This window comes from Cetorhinus maximus, chromosome 1 (genome assembly GCF_964194155.1).
Source record: "Cetorhinus maximus chromosome 1, sCetMax3.hap1.1, whole genome shotgun sequence".
Taxonomy (NCBI): domain Eukaryota; kingdom Metazoa; phylum Chordata; class Chondrichthyes; order Lamniformes; family Cetorhinidae; genus Cetorhinus; species Cetorhinus maximus.
In genome coordinates, this window is record NC_135879.1 from 79,813,971 (window position 1) to 79,832,454 (window position 18,484).

At 43.6% G+C, this 18,484-nt stretch overlaps 1 protein-coding gene across 1 annotated transcript in view; it reads right to left on the reverse strand.

Annotated features, from left to right (window-relative positions):
* The window catches only part of LOC144681175 (5'-3' DNA helicase ZGRF1-like), a 128,406-nt gene that overhangs the window by 618 nt on the left and 109,304 nt on the right, over positions 1-18,484 (reverse strand). The window contains exons 27-28 of the mRNA XM_078542883.1: positions 6,744-6,832; positions 33-182 (exon numbers count right to left, since the gene is read on the reverse strand). Of these exons, the coding sequence (XP_078399009.1) occupies positions 33-182; positions 6,744-6,832 (239 nt within the window). The remainder of the gene's footprint in view (positions 1-32; positions 183-6,743; positions 6,833-18,484) is intronic.

Below are 18,484 nucleotides of genomic sequence, written 5' to 3' on the forward strand. Positions count from 1 at the left end.
CCAGCTACAAGTATCATATGTAATGCTTTCACCTGATTGCTGTGCCACTCCTATCGCTCCACTGGCAACAGCCTGCACCAATGCCATCCTGCCGATTTCCAGGGTATCCTCCTCCATTGCTGACAGGATGGAACTTCATGCTCACTTCTGCACCTGTCTGTGGAGTTGGCCACTCTGTTCTCCTGCAATGAAAAAATTTAGAGTATTCCAATGAGTTCAGTCCCTGCTTAGGATGTCGGCACAAAATTGAGGGGGTTAACTATTGGGTAGGGATTGCTAGGTCAGCACATTGAGAGCGAATGCCATTGCCATATACGGAGATGATGAGTTAAAGTGGAGCCTGGGCAGACATTCTTATGCGTGGTCACAAATAATAGTACTTCTAAGGATTTGTATGCTGGAAATGGCTACAGAGGTGAGGGAGTGATGGCTGCCAGCTGCAAATTGCATGGCACTCACCTTGTCCGATCTCAAGCTGTCATTGAAGCATTTCCTGCATTGGATCCTCGTCCTCTGCACCATATTGTGACTGTTCACTCTCTCTATGATCTCCAGTCATGCCTGTTGTTGAGGCTGGCTAACCTCCTCCTGCCATCCTCTGGAAAGAGCACCTGCCTGTGTGTTTTCACAGCTTTAAACAAAACCTCGAGTGCCCTGTCTGTGAATTGTGGGGCTGCCCTTCTCCTTCTGGCATCCATTTTTCTCCTCACATTGCCATCTGTAAATTTGCTGTCCACAACACAGTGCTGAGTGCTGCTCATATCGCTTGAGATATTCAGCCCTCATTCGGGTTTGACTCTTCATCCTGCCCATGGCACCTAATTGGACACCAAGGCCTGGATTTTTGCTCCTGACGCAGGTAGTTGGGAAATCTCCCTGCTCGGCCCACCTGCCCCGAATGACATGATTTTCACTCCAGGGTTGAGGGGGTAGGGGGTGGAGTCAGGCCCGTTGCCCCTGGATGCAGATCAGAGATAGCCACAGGAGCTGCTGAGTGCCAAGGAAGCCTGTTTAAAATGCCTGCCTTGGTTCTCTGGTACTTTGCCCCAGTTATTTTATTAAATATTAGGCCCTCTAGCCCTCATCACCCCTCTCAGCCACTCCCCACACCCTACCGATGCCAACTTATATCCCCCACCCACCCCCAAGGCCCCTCATACCCTTCATGCCAACACATGCACCCTACCCACCTCCCTTGGCCCCTTATAGCTCCTATGCTAACGCACTGCCAACTCAAGCCCACCACCCACCCCTTGGCCCCTTACAGTCCCATGTCAACTTAATACCAACTTATGCCTACCCATGTCAACCCACACACCACACTTTTCTCTTGCACTCTCCATGCCAACTCACTCAGTCTCTACCATGAACAGACCTCTGGAACCATGTTGAGATGAGACAAAATAAAGATCTAGATATCTATTTCAGCCTGGACTATAAAAAAAATCCCATTCATGAAAGCTCAAAACTTTAAAAGCCTCTCAAGTATTTAACCCCTTATCAAAACAGTGTTGCATTCATAACCCCACCTCCAAGACAGCTAATCCTTTAATAACTTCTTTGAGCTGTCAATCAAACTGCAAACTTAACACCCCCAGGATAATTAGAGTTGTGAATAGCAGCCAAGCATTAATTATGATATAATTGCAGCCTTTGGGGTAATGTCACCAAACAGGTATTTAAACTATTAGAACAGATTTTTTTCAACTCTGACATATGCAGGCTGTTTTTCCCCCAAATATTTTAAGTTGGGGATTTAAATAACTTCAGTTTGCGTTTTTTAAAACTCTCACTGATACAGGCAGGCTTTCTTTATTTTAAAGGGTTGGGATTTAAATAACTTTACAGCTTGACAGCTCTACATACCTTATCTACCAATTATGAGCATTTATGTCTCCTCCATAAATTTATGACTCCCACCTTGCAGGATAAAGCCCTTGCAACAGCAAAAATGGGGTATGTTTGAGTTTAAATGGCCCTGCTGAGTTTGGGTTTCCACTTCTGTGAATCACGTCCCAACGCCTTTCCATACAGGAAAAAATTGGATCTATCAACAATGGGGACAGAACTTCTGGATCCTGTCTGTCATTTTTAAATGTCCATGGAGGCTCCACGACTCAGTGAATATCCGGTCCCATGCCCAGAGATGTTCTCTTAATTGGCTGGCACTTGCAAAACTCACCCGGAAGGCTCGCAAAGTGGAGAATCAGGTTGCTAACCTGGAAGTGCTCCGTCAAGTAAGATTCCCACCCACTATTTCTGGCAAACCCCATGATCTTCTCATCTCCCCTCCTTAGGATTAGTAAATGCCAGATATTGCTCTTCAGTTTGGTATATTATCTACCATCTTTCTGTGTACCATAACGTTTAAAACATGGTTGAGATAAAACTGATTTTTTTTTTTGAATTCATTCACAGGATGTGGGCTTCGCTGGCTGGGCCAGCATTTATTGCCCATCCATAGTTGCCCTTGAGAAGGTGGTGGTGAGCTGCCTTTTCTTGAACTGCTGCAGCTCATGTGGTGTAGGTACACCCACAGTGCTGCTCAGAAGGGAGTTCCGGGGTTTTGACCCAGCAACAGTGAAGGAACGGCAATATATTTCAAAGTCAGGATGGTGAGTGACTTGGAGGGGAATTTCCAGGTGGTGATGTTCCCATCTATCTGCATATATAATATATTATACATATATAATGGATTGGAACATAGGATAATAATCAAGACCACCGCTTTACAATTTTCATGGGAGAGGGACAGAATTGCAGAATTTGATCTAGAAAATACCAATTAAAATTCCAGAATACCATGTGATAATAAAATTATTTAACTTGTTCCATCTTGGTAAATCACTGGCACTAATATACATTATACATTAAATTACATAACTGCCCCAAAATATAAAAGAGCATATTGCCTGATTCACTGCGAGCAATGACATGTGAGATCCATTTGTTACATATTAGATATGTTGAACATATACTGATGTCATACTTTGTTATATCTGTACTAAGCTGACATTTATAATTATTTTAGTGTGTCTTGTCTAAGTTAAACACCACTCCAAGGAATTTGAGCACAAAATTTATCTTGGTACTTCAGCTCAGTGCAGAGTGTGGGGTTATTGGAGGTGAAGTCTTTTGAATAAGATGTTAAATCAAGGTCATGTCCACCGGTTTACATGCATATAAAAGATGCCATGGTACTTGTCATAGAAAAGTAGGGGTTATCTGTCCATCACATACCCATCAGTCAACCTCTCCAAAAACAGATCAACTAGTTATTTATCACGTTGCTGTTTGTGAGACTTTGCTCTGTGCAGTTTAATGACTGTATCTGCCAATAAGGATCCCTGACCAACCAACAATCAAACCACAAATGATCTTACTTAACAAATAAGGTTTTGTGACTTAAAGGTACACAGTTCCACTTAGCAGAATAATACTTTGAACATTACATGGTACAAAGAGCGTCCTTAGAAAATAACATATCTTTCAATTTTCTCTGAGCAACACAAGAAATTAGTCTAAAATACATGACATCTAGTAGCTTTTTGCACATTACACTTCACAAATTAAATGTCAGTTGCCTCACTTGATACGCAAAACATGCATCACACTTGGAAACAACTAAAGAAGTATGAAAACAATAAATGCTGAATGACCATAAGTGAAGGGTTTTATTTCAAACAAAACAAATGATTGAAAGTGATAACAGAAACAGATATTTAATCCATTTTTATTTCTCAATAAGTTCTGTACAACTCATATAATTTATCATTTTTGTTGATATATTTTAGAACATTTAGTATACTTCATACCATAGTAAGTTTAGATCATTTTCTTAATCATTCTATACAATATGATCAAAGATATTCTGCTATTTAAACAAATAATTAAGAAAATGTGGAGGCAGAGGGGTGTGGGGGTTTGAAAAGATGGCAGTAAAATTGGGGAAAGGAGAATGAGTAATAATAAAGGCTTCACCTTCCAATACAAGTGAAAGAATGTTATGGGTACCAACTGCTTAAGTTACAAACCCCATATTTCCATCTTTTTTCATTGTCTGGTTTGCTCTTGAGTTGTCAACATTTTTCCTGAAGCTGTTGGTCACTTTATTAATTTTCTAGATTAACAATTATGGCAAATCATTGGCAATGGTTTCTGCCATTCAGCCCGATTCAAATCTAATTTGAAGGTGTTTAGGCCTGGATGATATTCACAGTGAACTGAATAAGTTCTCTCACTGAGACAGTGTTAAGGCAATGTTATATTCATTTTATATTATAAGCCCTGAAAGTTGAGCCTTTCCTGAATCCATCAATGTTTATATGAGTATTAGAAGGTTATTATTTAAGACTTCAGTCTGCTTAACTGTCTGCTCATCAAGTTGAAGGTGTCTTGTGCTGGCTACCATATCTACCTGTTCTGCTGGGATAAAAACCTTTGCTCCAACAGAGACTCATACTTTCTTCTGTCAATGCAGCAATCTGAATCAATGCTTGAGTCAACACCTTCACAATCTGACCAACTGACGCTGAAGTTGCTAAACCCCTGCACCAACTCCAAAGCATCCATTTATTATTTTTGCAAGACCCAAGCAGTGAATGGAAATGCCAAGGGAGTACAAAGCTGTTGCTCTATAAAGGTGTCCGGAAAATGGAGTCTGTGTTTCTTGACCCTGAGAGTGTTTAATTATGGATAACCCTAATGCTGCATTTTGTGCCAAGTGATCTTTAGCAGCCTATTCATGGGGAAGGAGATCTTGAACAGAGTCTTGCATTGATTAATTACTGCAGGTTTCCCTGTTTCCAGCTTTGAAATACTGCATAATGTTGAAAAATACATTGGAAAACATACTTCCATCATTTTAATATCATTACAATATATCTGTCCATATAAGGGCAGGTGCATCACCTATTACTGCCAGCAGAAAAATGGGACAACTGTAAAAATGTCTGGTGGAATGGGTTTCTGATCCATTTCCTACCTGTTCTGGCATGAACTCAGCTGAGGGAAGGGAAGAAAATCCAAGGCAGAATGACAATCAGGAGGCCACTGTCTTGAACTACTTTCTCAGAAGACAGTCCAAATAGTGTGCGGTACAGTGGTTGCATCCAGGGCCCAACTTGTTTATTCAGAAAGGCAACCTTTTGGTTAAATGCAGATAAACTTAAATATGTTTGAACATATTATGTCCATTTCTGATCATACTATAGGAAGGTTGCGAGAGCCCTCGAGAGGGTGCAGAGGAGATTTACCAGAATGGTTCTAGGATGAGTGGTTACAAGTACAAGGTTAGGGTGGAGAAGCAGAGGTGGTTCTCCTTGGAGCAAAGGAGGTTAAGGGGAGATTTGACAGGTTTAAATTAGGTAGACAAAGAAAAACTGTTGTCATTAGCTGGTGGCATAAGGACTAGGAGACACAGATTTAAGGTTTTGGACAAGAGATGCAGTGGGGATGTGAGGAAGAACTTTTCTATGCAGTGAGTGCTAATGACCTGGAACTCGACACCTACAAATGTGGTGGAAGTGAAGACTATGAATGATTTCAAAAGAAAATTAGATGGGCACTTGAGGGAAATAAGCTTGTGGGGTTATGGAAATGGGAATGGGACTGACTGGATTTCTTTACAGGGAGCTGACAGGTTTGATGTGCCGAAAGGCCTCTTTCTGTGCCACAATGACACTGAAAATGATTTAGAAATGAGATCATGCAGCATTCATTTTTCAGGCAAGCAACGGGCACTGAAGAGTACAATGTGGCAGGCAGTGTGCATGTGTTCATTTCGCGCTGCACTCCATATTGCTGAGGTTGTGCAGTCGTTACCCAACAGCATCTGCCTGAAACCATTAAGCAATTTGAATATGCAAATCAAATATGCAGTTAACACCTATTTCAGGGTCCTTTACAAAACTGGATCCCGACTGACCATAACATGGGCTGTGAATGCTGCGGCTTGTTTTCTCAGTAAAAAATTGTCCAATACACTCTTTAAAGGGACTGCCTAGAGATTGCCAGCAAAACAGTTTTTTTTACTAATCTGCCTGTGGGAACAAGAGGAGCTTCAGTGCTCCTCCTGGCTTCACATTAAAGCTGTGGGTCACTTCAGACAGATACTCTTGGTAACTACTGCATACCCCATGCAATATGAAGTGCAGCACATATCCAGTGTGGAATGAGCATATACACACCATCTGCCACATTGAATCTTTCAATGCTTGTTTCTAACCTGGAAAATGAGCACTGTGAGATCTACGGCACAAAAAGAAGCCATTCAACCCATCAAGTCCATGTCGGCTCTCTGTAGAGCAATCCAGTCAGTCCCATTCCCCACTCTATCGGAGTAGCCCTGCAAGTTTAATTCTTTCAAATGTCCATCCAATTTTCTTTTGAAATCATTCATAGCCTACACCCAAAGCCCTCCCCACAACTCAACGAACGCACGGTGCTGGTATCCCTGCCCACAGATGTTCACCCTCTTTAGGACTGTCACACGGGCTCTTGGGGCACAACTGGCATCCCCAATATGCACCCTGCAAACAGGGCTCTTTCACATGTTTCTATTGTGTATCCCTTTCAGCGCAGTGGTTTATGGGCCTCCATTAAGTTTAGCCCTGACTTCAGAGCCAAACCAAATTTCCAAGCCAATAAGTTTGATCGACAAAAGATGGTATCTGCTCTCAACTGGAAAAGAAGTGATTGGGTGTATAGTGATAGTATACATGTGCAGTAATGAATTAAATCACCATCCAGTAGCCTGTGGACTTGGATAATTTGTGCAATCCTGCATCCCAGGTGTTTTAATTCCTTCAGCCCTTTCTGTGGTATTAACAGCCTGTGAAGTAAAAAAAAAACCTCTTAAATTAAAACAGAAGCTAGGTTGTACTTAAAAATATTAAATTGATAAGTATTGCATTTTAATAAATTTGAGCAGGCACAATGGTTTTAAGTTTAGATTAATCTGTCATAATTGTTCGAAGTTAAAAGTTTACTGCACTGTGTTTAAAGCTGCACGCCTCCAGAATTTTTACTGAAAAAGGCAGTAGTACTACACTTGTAGTTATGAGTTCCTGAACAAAATGTCAAGTGACAGTGCATTAATGTATAAACAGAAAAAGCTGGAAATACTTAGCAAGGCAGGCAGCATCTGTGGAGAGAAAGAGTTTATGGGCTGAATCTTAAATTAAAAGAATCGGACAGTTTGGTTCAGGTTAAAGTCTGAAAAATCTGTTTCCTGACCAAACCACCCATTTCCAGCTTTAACTGAGCCTGGAAGTTGGGCAGGCAGCCAACCGTCTCCGAGGAGATGAGTTGGAATTTTAAATATGAAATAAGGCTTAGTATCTTATTGTCATTCAGGTTTTAAACTTTAACGCTGGTTGGTCAGGTTTACAGAGCGGAAGAGAACCTGGCAGCTTCATCGAGGTGAGGACTTGGTGAATTCACTCCTCCCTCCTGGGCCCAGATGCCTGCTTGAGAAGCCTCCACAATCAGGCATCCCGACATTATAGCGCCCTCCACTTCCCACCTTCTCTGAACCTCTGCACCCCATCCTGCCCCTCAGGCCTCTAATTTCACCATGAGGCACTCAATTCCCGCCCACCATCACCATCACCACCACAAGACCTCTTACCTCCACCCACAATCACGAGGTCTCTGATCCTGCCCCTCAGCTTGAGGATTCCAACCACCCCGCCCCATCCATCCCCCAACGGCCTCTGAACTCCCATTTCTCCCTGCTCCAAGGTCACCTCTTCCCCTGGGGTGCCCAATTCCTATCGCCCCCCACTACCCCCAACACCACCAGGCCACCGATAACCCCGATCCAGACCTCAAGCCTGTAAATGAACTCATCGCGAGGCTTCCTGACCTTCCAGTACAATGTGTCGCCCCACCACCAACCAAACAGGCCCCCAACCCCATTCCCATCACCAGTATTTGTAGCCCAAATAATTGACACTCTACTTCCCTCCTAAAGAACCTCTCTTTACCCCCTCCAATCCAAGCCCTTCCCCTCTTATCAAGCCGCCAGTCTGATCAACAGCAATCCTCTCCCTCCAATTGAAAGCTATCTGATCAACTCCCCCACTCCTCCCAATTGGCCCTCCCCTTCTCACCCCATGGTTGACGAACCCCACACCCCACCCCTGATTTAAGGAAGTGGCCCTAGAAATAGTGGATGCATTGGTGGTCATCTTCCAAGATTCGATAGACTCTGGAACAGTTCCTACAGATTAGAGGGTAGCTCATGTAACCCCACTATTTAAAAAGGGAGGTTGAGAGAAAACAGGGAATTATAGACCAGTCAGCCTGAAATCGGTAGTGCGGAAAATTTTAGAGTCCATTATAAAAGATTTAATAGCTGAGCACTTGAAAAACAGTGGCAGAATCGGACAGAGTCAGTATGGATTTATGAAAGGGAAATCATGCTTGACAAATCTACTGGAATTTTTCGAGGATGTAATTAGTAGAGTTGATGAGGGGGAGCCAATGGATGTGGTTTATTTGGACTTTCAGAAGGCTTTCGACAAAGTCCCACAAAAGAGATTAGCGTGTAAAATTAAAGCGCATGGGATTGGGGGCAGGATATTGAGATGGATAGAAAACTGGTTGGCAGACAGGGAACAAAGAGTAGGAATAAACGGGTCTTTTTCCGAATAGCAGGCAGTGACTAGTAGGGTACTGCAGGGATCAGCGCTGGGCCCCTAGCTATTCACAATATATATTAATGATTTAGATGAGGGAACTAAATGTAATATCTCCAAATTTGCAGATGACACAAAGCTGGGCGGGAGGGTGAGCCGTGAGGAGGATGCTTCAGTGTGATTTGGACAAGCTGAAATGAGTGGGCAAATGCATGGCAGATGCAGGATAATGTGTATAAATGTGAGGTTATCCACTTTGGTAGCAAAAACAGGAAGGCAGATTATTATTTGAATGACTATAAATTGAGAGAGGGGAATGTGCAACGAGACCTGGGTGTCCTCGTACACCAGTCGTTGAAGATAAGTATGCAGGTGCAGCAGGCGGTAAACGGTATGTTGGCCTTCATAGCCAGAGGATTCGAGTACAGGAGTAGGGATGTCTTGCTGCAATTATACAGGGCCTTGGTGAGGTCACACCTGGAATATTGTGTGCAGTTTTGATCTCCTTATCTGAGGAAGGATGCTCTTGCTATAGAGAGAGTGCAGCAAACGTTTACCAGACTGATTCCTGGAATGGCGGGACTGACATATGAGGAGAGATTGAGTCGGTTAGGATTATATTCGCTGGAGTTCAGAAGAATGAGGGGGAGATCTCATAGAAACCTATAAAATTCGACCAGGACTAGACAGGGTAGATGCAGGAAGGATGTTGCTGATGGTGGGGGAGTCCAGAACCAAGGGGTCACAGTCTGAGGATACTGGGTAGACCATTTAGGACTGAGATGAGGAGAAATTTCTTCACCCAGAGAGTGGTGAGCCTGTGGAATTCACTACCACAGAAAGTAGCTGAGGCCAAAACATTGTATGTTTTCAAGAAGGAGTTAGATATACCTCTTGGGGCGAAAGGGATCAAAAGATATGGGAAGAAAGCAGTAGCAGGCTGTTGAGTTGGATGATCAGCCATGATCATAATGAATGACGGAGCAGGCTCGAAGGGCCAAATGGCCTACTCCTGCTCCTATTTTCTATGTTTCTATGATTTACCTGCTGCAGTAGCCTTCATCGACTGGTCCTCCATTCAACTGGATGACGGAGAGGGTACCAATCATTGACATCACTCACACGCTGTGAAGTTAAAACCCCACAGCGTGTCAGGAAATCCTGGATTGCGGATTCTCTACAACTTCCTGACCAACCAATTCCCGGTGGATCAGTTAAGTAAAAAACGCCTTTCGATGTTTCCAGTCTGTGACCTTCTGTCAGAACTGGCAAATGTTACAAATGTTCCAGGTTTTAAACAAGTACAGGTGCAGGGCAAGTGGTGGATTGGGAAGAAAGATCAAAAATGAAGTTCTGTGATAGGGTGGAAGACAGGAATGGTAAAATAAACAGCAGAATCATTACCAGTACCTGCTGTGCATTATCACTGTTTTGCCACAGTGAATGAAATACATGACAGTCTAGCAATATTACCAAATAAAACTGACAAGCCAGGTGGATTAAGAAGCAGTAGCTACAACAACGTGCCCCATTTTAAAGACAAATACCTCTTGAAATAAACTGCGCTGGATAATCCATTAATACAGGAAGTTAATAAATTTCAATTTGAGTAACAATGTACTTCCCAATTCCTTCCAAGACATTTTAATACAACTGTAATAATGGACAGTGTAAGCCAAAGAATGAAAAAAAAATACATGATCTAGATTAGAGAAAGTGGTGGCAGCCAATTTTCCACCTCAATTGTGGATAAACCAAGTAGTATGAAGTGAAAAAGTGGATGGGTATCTGTACATTGGGTCTCTGCACATTTTTGCCATGCAACTCCTGATGCTTGAAGTGTACAGGTGCTTCACTGTAATACTGAAATTGGGAGGTAATGACATCATTTTATCTTGCATACTATATCCCAATGTCATGTGAGCACATCACAGAGTGATCTTCATACCCATGTGTGACAGATGCATAATGATCCAGCTATATGGGGAAGTTTTATTTAAACGGCAGAGTAAGAGGGTTCAGTGGTGGGAGGCAATGGGTCCTGACAATATTCCAGCAACAGTACTGAAGGCTTATGCTCCAGAACTTGCCGCACCCCTGGCCAAGCTGTACCAGTAGAGTTACAACACTGGCATCCACCCAGCTATGTAGAAAATTGCCCAGGTGTGTCCTGCACACAAAAAGCAGGACAAATCCAACACAGCCAATTATGGCCCCATCAGTCTACTCTCAATCATCAGTAAAGTAATGGAAGGGGTCATCAACAGTGCTATCAAGTGGCACTTGCTTAGCAATAATCTGCTCATTGATGCCCAGTTGGGTTCCGCCAGGGCCACTCAGCTCCTGACTTCATTACAGCCTTGGTTCAAACATGGACAAAAGAACTGAACTCCTGAGGTGAGGTGAGGTGAGAATGACTGCCCTTGGCATCAAGGCATCATTTGACCAAGTGTGGCATCAAAGAGCCCCAGCAAAACTGGAGTCAATGGGAATCAGGGGGGAAACTCTCCGCTGGTTGTAGTCATACCTAGCACAAAGGAAAGTTATGGTTGTTGGAGGTCAGTCATCTCGGTCCCAGGACATCACTGCAGAAGTTCCTCAGGGTAAAACCCTCGGCCCAAACATTTTCAGTTGCTTCATCAATGACCTTCCTTCCATCATAAGGTCAGAAGTGGACATGTTCGTTGATGACTGCATAATGTTCAGCACCATTCCCAACTCCACAGATACTGAAGCAGTCTATGTCCGAATGCAGTGAGGCCTGGACAATATCCAGGCTTGGGATAACAAGTGGCAAGTAACATTCACCCCACAAGTGCCAGGCAATGACCATCTCCAACAAGAGAGAATCGCCCCTTGATGTTCAATGGCATTGCCATCACTGAATCCCCACTATCAACATCCTGGGGGTTACCATTGACCAGAAACTAAGTGGACAAGCCATATAAATACTGTGGCTACAAGAGCATGTCAGAGGTTAGGAATAGTGCGACGACTAACCCACCTCCTGACTTCCCAAAGCCTGTCCACCATCAACAAGGCACAAGTCAGGAGTGTGATGGAATACTCCCCAGGAAAAGGAGGATAGAATGGAGGAATAAAAGCAAAATACTGCAGATGCTGGAAATCTGAAATAAAAAGAGAAAATGTTGGAAAAACTCAGCAGGTCTGACAGCATCTGTGGAGAGAGAAACAGAGTTAATGTTTCGAGTCCATATGACCCTTCTTCAGAGCTAAAGAGAAGAAATGTGATGAAATTTATACTGTTTAAGGGTGGGGGAGGTGGGTTGTGGAGCATGTGAAGCAGGATAGAAGGTCAGGGATAGGTGGGGGCTAAAGAGAGATTGACAAATATGTCATGGACACAAGACAAAGGTTAATGGTAGTGGTAAGGGCTAAAGAAGGTGCTGATAGTGGCCTAAAGGTAAGAAAGCAGGATGTGTGAACAGTAGAACAAGAGTCAGCACTGTGAAAGAGCAACATGGAACAAGTAAATATGGCCCTTTTGGGGGAGGGGTGGGGGGAGGGGGCGGCGGTTAGGAAGAAAGGATAGAAAAAGGGTTAAAAAAAGGTAAAAAGGGGATAAAACAATGAATAAATGATTAAAAATAAGTAAATAAAAAGTAAAAATAAATTTTAAAAAAGGATTAAAAGAGGGGTGAAGGTGGAGGAGACAATTCATGATCTGAAGTTGTTGAACTCAATGTTAAGTCCGGAAGGCTGTAAAGTGCCTAATCGGAAGATGAGGTGCTGTTCCTTCAGTTTGTGTTGGGCTTCACTGAACAATTGCAGCAAGCCAAGGACAGACATGTGGACATGAGAGCAGGATGGTGTGTTTAAGTGGCAAGTGACAGGAAGATCTGGGTCATGCTTGCTGACAGACCGAAGGTGTTCCGCAAAGCGGTCACCCAGTCTGCATTTGGTTTTACCAATGTAGAGGAGACCTCAATGGGAGCAGCAAATGCAGTAGACCAAATTGAAGGAGGTGCAAGTGAAGCGCTGCTTCACCTGAAAGGAGTGTTTGGGCCCTTGGATGGTGAGGAGGGAGAAGGTAAAGGGGCAGGTGTTGCACCTTCTGTGATTGCATGGGAAGGTGCCGTGGGAAAGGGATGAGGTGTTGGGGGTGATGGAGGAGTGGGCCAGGGTATCACAGAGGGAATGGTCCCTATGGAATGCTGACGGGGGAGGTGAGGAAAAGGTGTGTTTGGTGGTGGCATCATGCTGGAGTTGGTGGAAATGGTAGAGAATGATCCTTTCAATGCGGAGGCTGGGTGGGTGAAAAGTGAGGACAAGGGCAGTTCTGGGAGGGAGGGGAAGTGTGAGGGCAGAGGCATGGGAGATGGGTCGGACACAGTTGAGGGCTCTATCAACCACATTGGGTGGGAAACCCCGGTTAAGGAAGAAGGAAGACATTCAGAAGTGCTGTTTTGGAAAGTGGCATCATCAGAACAGATGAGGAGGAGGCGAAGGAACTGACAGAATGGGATGGAGTCCTTACAGGAAGCAGGGTGTGAGGAGCTGTTTGTGGATTTTGGGAAGGATGTAGAAGTGGGCTATGCAGGGTTGGAAGACTATGAGGCTGGAAGCTGTGGAGGGAAGATCTCCAGAGGAGATGAGGTCAATGACTGTCCTAAAAACAATGGCTTGATGTTCGGTGGTGGTGTCATGGTCCAGGGGGAGATAGGAGGAAGTGTCTGAGAGTTGGCGCTCAGCCTCTGCGAGGTAGAGGTCAATACGTCAGACAACAACAGCACCACCCTTGTCGGCAGGTTTGATAACAAAGTCAGGGTTGGACTTGAGAGAATGGAGTGCGGCAAGTTCAGAAGGACACAAATTAGAGTGGGTGAGAAGAGCTGAGAAATTGAGATGGCCGATGTCATGCCGACAGTTCTCAATGAAAAGATCAGGAGCAGGTAAGAGGCCAGAGGGAGGGATCCAGGTGGAGGGAGTATACTGGAGCCGGGTGAAAGGGTCCGTTGAACAGGGGGAGACTACTGCCCAAAGAAGTGAGCACAGAGACAAAGGTGGCGGAAGAAGAGCTCAATATCATGCCAAGCCCGAAATTCATTGAGGTGAGTGTGTCAGGGGATGAAACTGAGTCCTTTGCTGAGTACCGATGATTCAGCATCAGGGAGGGGAAGGACAGAAGGTATGGTGAATATACGGCAAAAGCCGGGATTAGAAGAAGGGATGGAGTCAGGCAGATGGGAATGGGCAGAGGATCCTGGATGGGCATTGGTATCAATAAGTTGTTGAAGCTTGCATTCCTTAACACCTGAAAGGAAGAGAAACATTTTCTTATTAAGGCGTTGGATGGAACAAAGAATAAAGTGAAACTGGGGACAAGGACAACTTTGAGATAGGGTGAGTCGGTGTTGCTGGAGGGAGAGGTCGAGTGTGTACATATGGTGACACATGGCACTGAGTGTGGTTCTCAGGATGAGGCTAGAACAGCGGTCTGAGGATATACCTGTAATCCTGGATGGATTCGAAACATGAGGGATGGGATTTCAATTGGAATCCATGTGGGGTAACTCGGAGATGGAGACATTCGCTGTGGGAGGAAACATGGCTGTGAAAGCAAGTTTTGGTAAACACCTTGTCAAACACCAGGAGGGAAATGGAAAGCAATAAAGGTGGACAGGGCAAAAGAGACAGACGGAAATTCTGTCGGAGAGAACAGCAATACTTCTTCAAGGTAGGCATTCCGGGAAGAGAAGTGGCAGTGAATTAAACACTTAAGATAAAAGCAAAATACTGTGGATGCTGGAAATCCGAAATAAGAACAGAAAATGCTGAAAAACTCAGCAGGTCTGACAGCATCTGTGGAGAGAGACACAGAGTTAGTGTTTCAAGTCCGCATGACTCTTCTTCAAAGCTAACGAGAAGTAGAAATGTGATAGGTTTATACTTTTTAAGGGGGGGTGAAGCAGGTGAAGCTGGATAGGTCAGCAATAGGTGGGGGCTAAGGGGAGATTGACAAAGATGTCATGGACACAAGACAAAGGTTAATGGTAGTGGTAAGGGCTAAAGAAGGTGCTGATAGTGGCCTAAAGGTAAGAAAGCAGAATAAACATATAACATAGAGGGATGTCAGGGAGGACAGGCTGCACCAGAAGTGTTCTGTGCCCATGCATTGATAGCCTCACACCCTTGACTACAAACAGAAGAGCACATACCTTCCTTAGGCAGAGGTTTAGAGCATACATAAGCTCTAATTCCCCAGCCAAAAGAGGACCATGGCAGAAAACGTGACGGAACAACTATAATATTTGAAGGACTAACTAACCTTAATTCTGGATGGTTCGTTGAAAGTGTCGCAGTAATGCAGTGTAATTCTTAGTACACTGAGGATTGTTTAGCAAATGTTGTCCAATTGCAGAATCACATCTCATGTTGGACACTATGTTCTGAGTTTTTCAAGCACGGGCTGGTTGGGTCCGGTCTGTACCTTGCCCATTGCAAACAGTGACTGGGACATGCTGTTTGATACAATCCACCGGTCTTTAGGACATACGGCCTACTTACCGAGCATCACACTGGCACTGAAATACGCTGACAACCAATTTAAGATTGTCAGTCGGGCTCGCAGTGTGGCACATGTGTGTGTACTAGAAGATACTTATATTAATACACAGGGCCCTGTTCTTTGCAGCTAAACAAAATAAGTGACGGCCATTTGTTGACTCATTCCTCAGGGCAATGCCTCGACCAATCAGGGTCAAGCTGCCTGGTTTAAATTTCAAATGTTTGGCAATTAACTGTCAGTCACCATCACTCTGCGCATTCTCCGTGGCAACGCCTCTATCAATCAGAGTCCACTTGCCAACCAATCAGCACACTCTTCTCATACAGTATAAATTGTTTTTTCCTTATATTGGTATTCTTGCGAAGTGTCCTGATAAGTGCAAGACAAACAGCTTTGACATATCTCCTTTTTCAGCAATGCTCAAGTTCTGAACTACCAAACAGATTAGAAATTATTAGAAATTCACTCAAAGGGTTGTGAATCTTTGAAATTCTCTATCCCACAAGGTCGTGGATACTCTATCATTGAATACATTTAAGGCTGGGACAGACAGATTTTTGGTCTCTCAGGGAACCAAGGGATTTGGAGAGGGGTTGGGAAAGTAGAGTTGAGGCCCAAGATCAGACATGTTTGTATTGAATGGCAGAGCAGGCTTGATGGGCTATAAGACCTACTCTTGCCCCTATTTCTTGCGTTCTTGTGTTCTTCTATTCCATTGAGAAAGAAAGATTCTACAAGATCGATGTACCATCTGAGGCTAACAAAGGAGGTTCAGGATGGTATCAAATTGAATGGGAAGGCACACAATGTTGCGAAGATAAGTGGTAGGCCTGAAGATTGGGAAAATCTTAGAAAACAGCACAGGATGACTAAAAGAAGAACAGAGGGAGAGCCGGTGCAAACACGACAGGCCTCCTCCTGTACCATAATGATTCTGAATAACCAGCATATCCTGATTGGCTCCACCTACCAAGATGTCACCAATCATAACTGCAGTTTCTGGCACATCTACCTTGAACAAGCTTGGAATGCTGACTTCACAGCATTTGGGTCAGCACAGACCAGCAAATTTGTCATCTGGTGCAAGGTCACCTGCAGCTAACATATAGCATAGGGCTGGCGCAGTCAGTGACAGTAAGGGCCAACTGCAGGTTCAAACCTGCCTCCCTCACTTATGGAGATAGCACCTAGAGGGGCAAAAGAAGGGCAATCTTCTTATAACCACCTCAACTGCACCACCCATCAAAAAGAGGGGTAAGTGTTTGGTCATTTGCTCTCAGTATCTGGTTTGTGTCTCCAACTTTGTTGTTCCTTTCACTTCATCTTTTAGTGCTTAGCCCCTCCAGCCTTTTGAACCTTTTTAAAACATCATCACATTAAATGACCATTTCCCTTTAAATTATACATTCACCACAATTACCTAGTTCATTAAGCTAGTTTCCTACAACAATCCTGAGCTGTACATGGAGCTAAAGAATAATTATGCAAATTAGATTACATAAGAAAAGCATACATGCTATTAACACATTAAGGGGCTACATTTCACAGGATTCTCCTGATCCTCTTCCATAAATACAATGGTGGACCCTGGAAACACAGAGAAATGGTGAAATGATAAAGAAGAATCACAAGGAGACAATACAAAGAAGAACCATGTGGCTAGTCCCTACTGTTAGAGGAAAGACTTCATTAACTTGGGCTTGAAAGAAGGCAACTAAGAAGTGATCTTATTGAAGTATTATAACAGCTAATGGTACAGAAAGATTAGCTTGGAAACTAACTTTAAGCCTGAATTGTGACAGTCGAGCAAATTCAAATATCGTAAAAGGCAAACTGAAAGACTTATATCGCAACGTTAGCCTTTGTCAAAAAATGACCACTTTCTGATAGAATACTGCGTAAAAGCTGAGTAACAGAGAAACGGAAGTAGCAAATATTAATCTTTATAAAACATCCATAATTGTGATAGTGATGTAAATTTTTTTTAAATGGAGATAAATGTCACATTTGTAAATTTTTCATTTGCTCTAAATGTGCCAGGTTCAGTTCTCAAAGAAACCTATTAATCCTAGCAATTAGCCTTGGCTATTATGTTGGCTTAAACAATTAGAAACTTATAAATTGACATTAAGCTACTTTTGGCAGTAAATGGAAATTTCCCTCTCCCACATTGATTATTGCATTTAAACAATACAATTTTGTAATCCATAACAAATTAACTTATCATGAATGGCAAATCAAACTGTCAAATCAGAATACATTTCCAATAGTTTTCTTTTAGTTGCCTTAACAGGAATGCGACCTTTATCATTCAAATTACCACGTAAAGTTATCAAAAATATATTGAACTGCAAAATGGCAACTAGCAAAAGAAAATATATATTGAAACCCCTGGTTCACAAAAACAGAATTGTCTTTGTTAAGGAAGTAAATGAACAGTATGGACTATGGGGAAAATCTTACTGTTTTCAGTCTCTGGTACAATGGTGGGACAATTTACAGCTCATGAACTGGATTAGTGGGCCATCCAGTTGCTCTTAATCAGAGCAAACCAATTAAGAGCCTGTTTTCAGGGTGCCCAACTAATTAGGGAGAGCGGGCAGACGATGTGGTAATTCTGTCAGAGGAAGGATTTCTGTTTAAAGGGACCATGGCGTGTTTCAGAAAAACTCAGCAGCACTTGGATTTTTCAGTCTGCAGCACCCACAAGAATGGAGAGAAGACTGGGAAGACTCTCTCACTCTTACCTGGAGGTCCAGCTGAAGGGCTGCAGTGAGGTAAGCTCTCCCAAGGACCAGAGAAGCAGGACAACCTGTCCAATCAAGAAAGTGTGAACGGAAGTAGCCAAAGAAGTCTGCAGCTGGAGTACTGCATGTTCCCTCCAACCTGGAGATCAAGAAATCAGGATCAAGGGCAGGAAAGATGAGTGTTTTAACACTCTGACATGCTCAGCATTTTCCTGCACAGCAAGCCTCAGGTCAACACATTTTGCAGCTCTACTCATTCCTCTCGCTGAAGGCATCTCACATCCTCATCTGAGCAGCCAACAATCACATTTTCCCTCAGCCTATTGCCCTCATGCCTCACAGCAACCCTGCACAAATGCCATCCTTCTCTCCTCTGCATACAAGCCATTACCAGTACTCACACATGCTTGCTTTCTCTCCTTGCAGGAGTAGACAGCTCGCATCTTGCTGAAAGGCAGAGACACAGGGCGGAGGAGGAAGCAGCAGCGGTTTGTGCCTTGAATAACAGGGCCTTTGTCAGTTATCATGAATGTGTGCCCACCTGATTCACTGGGAAGAAGGAGGTC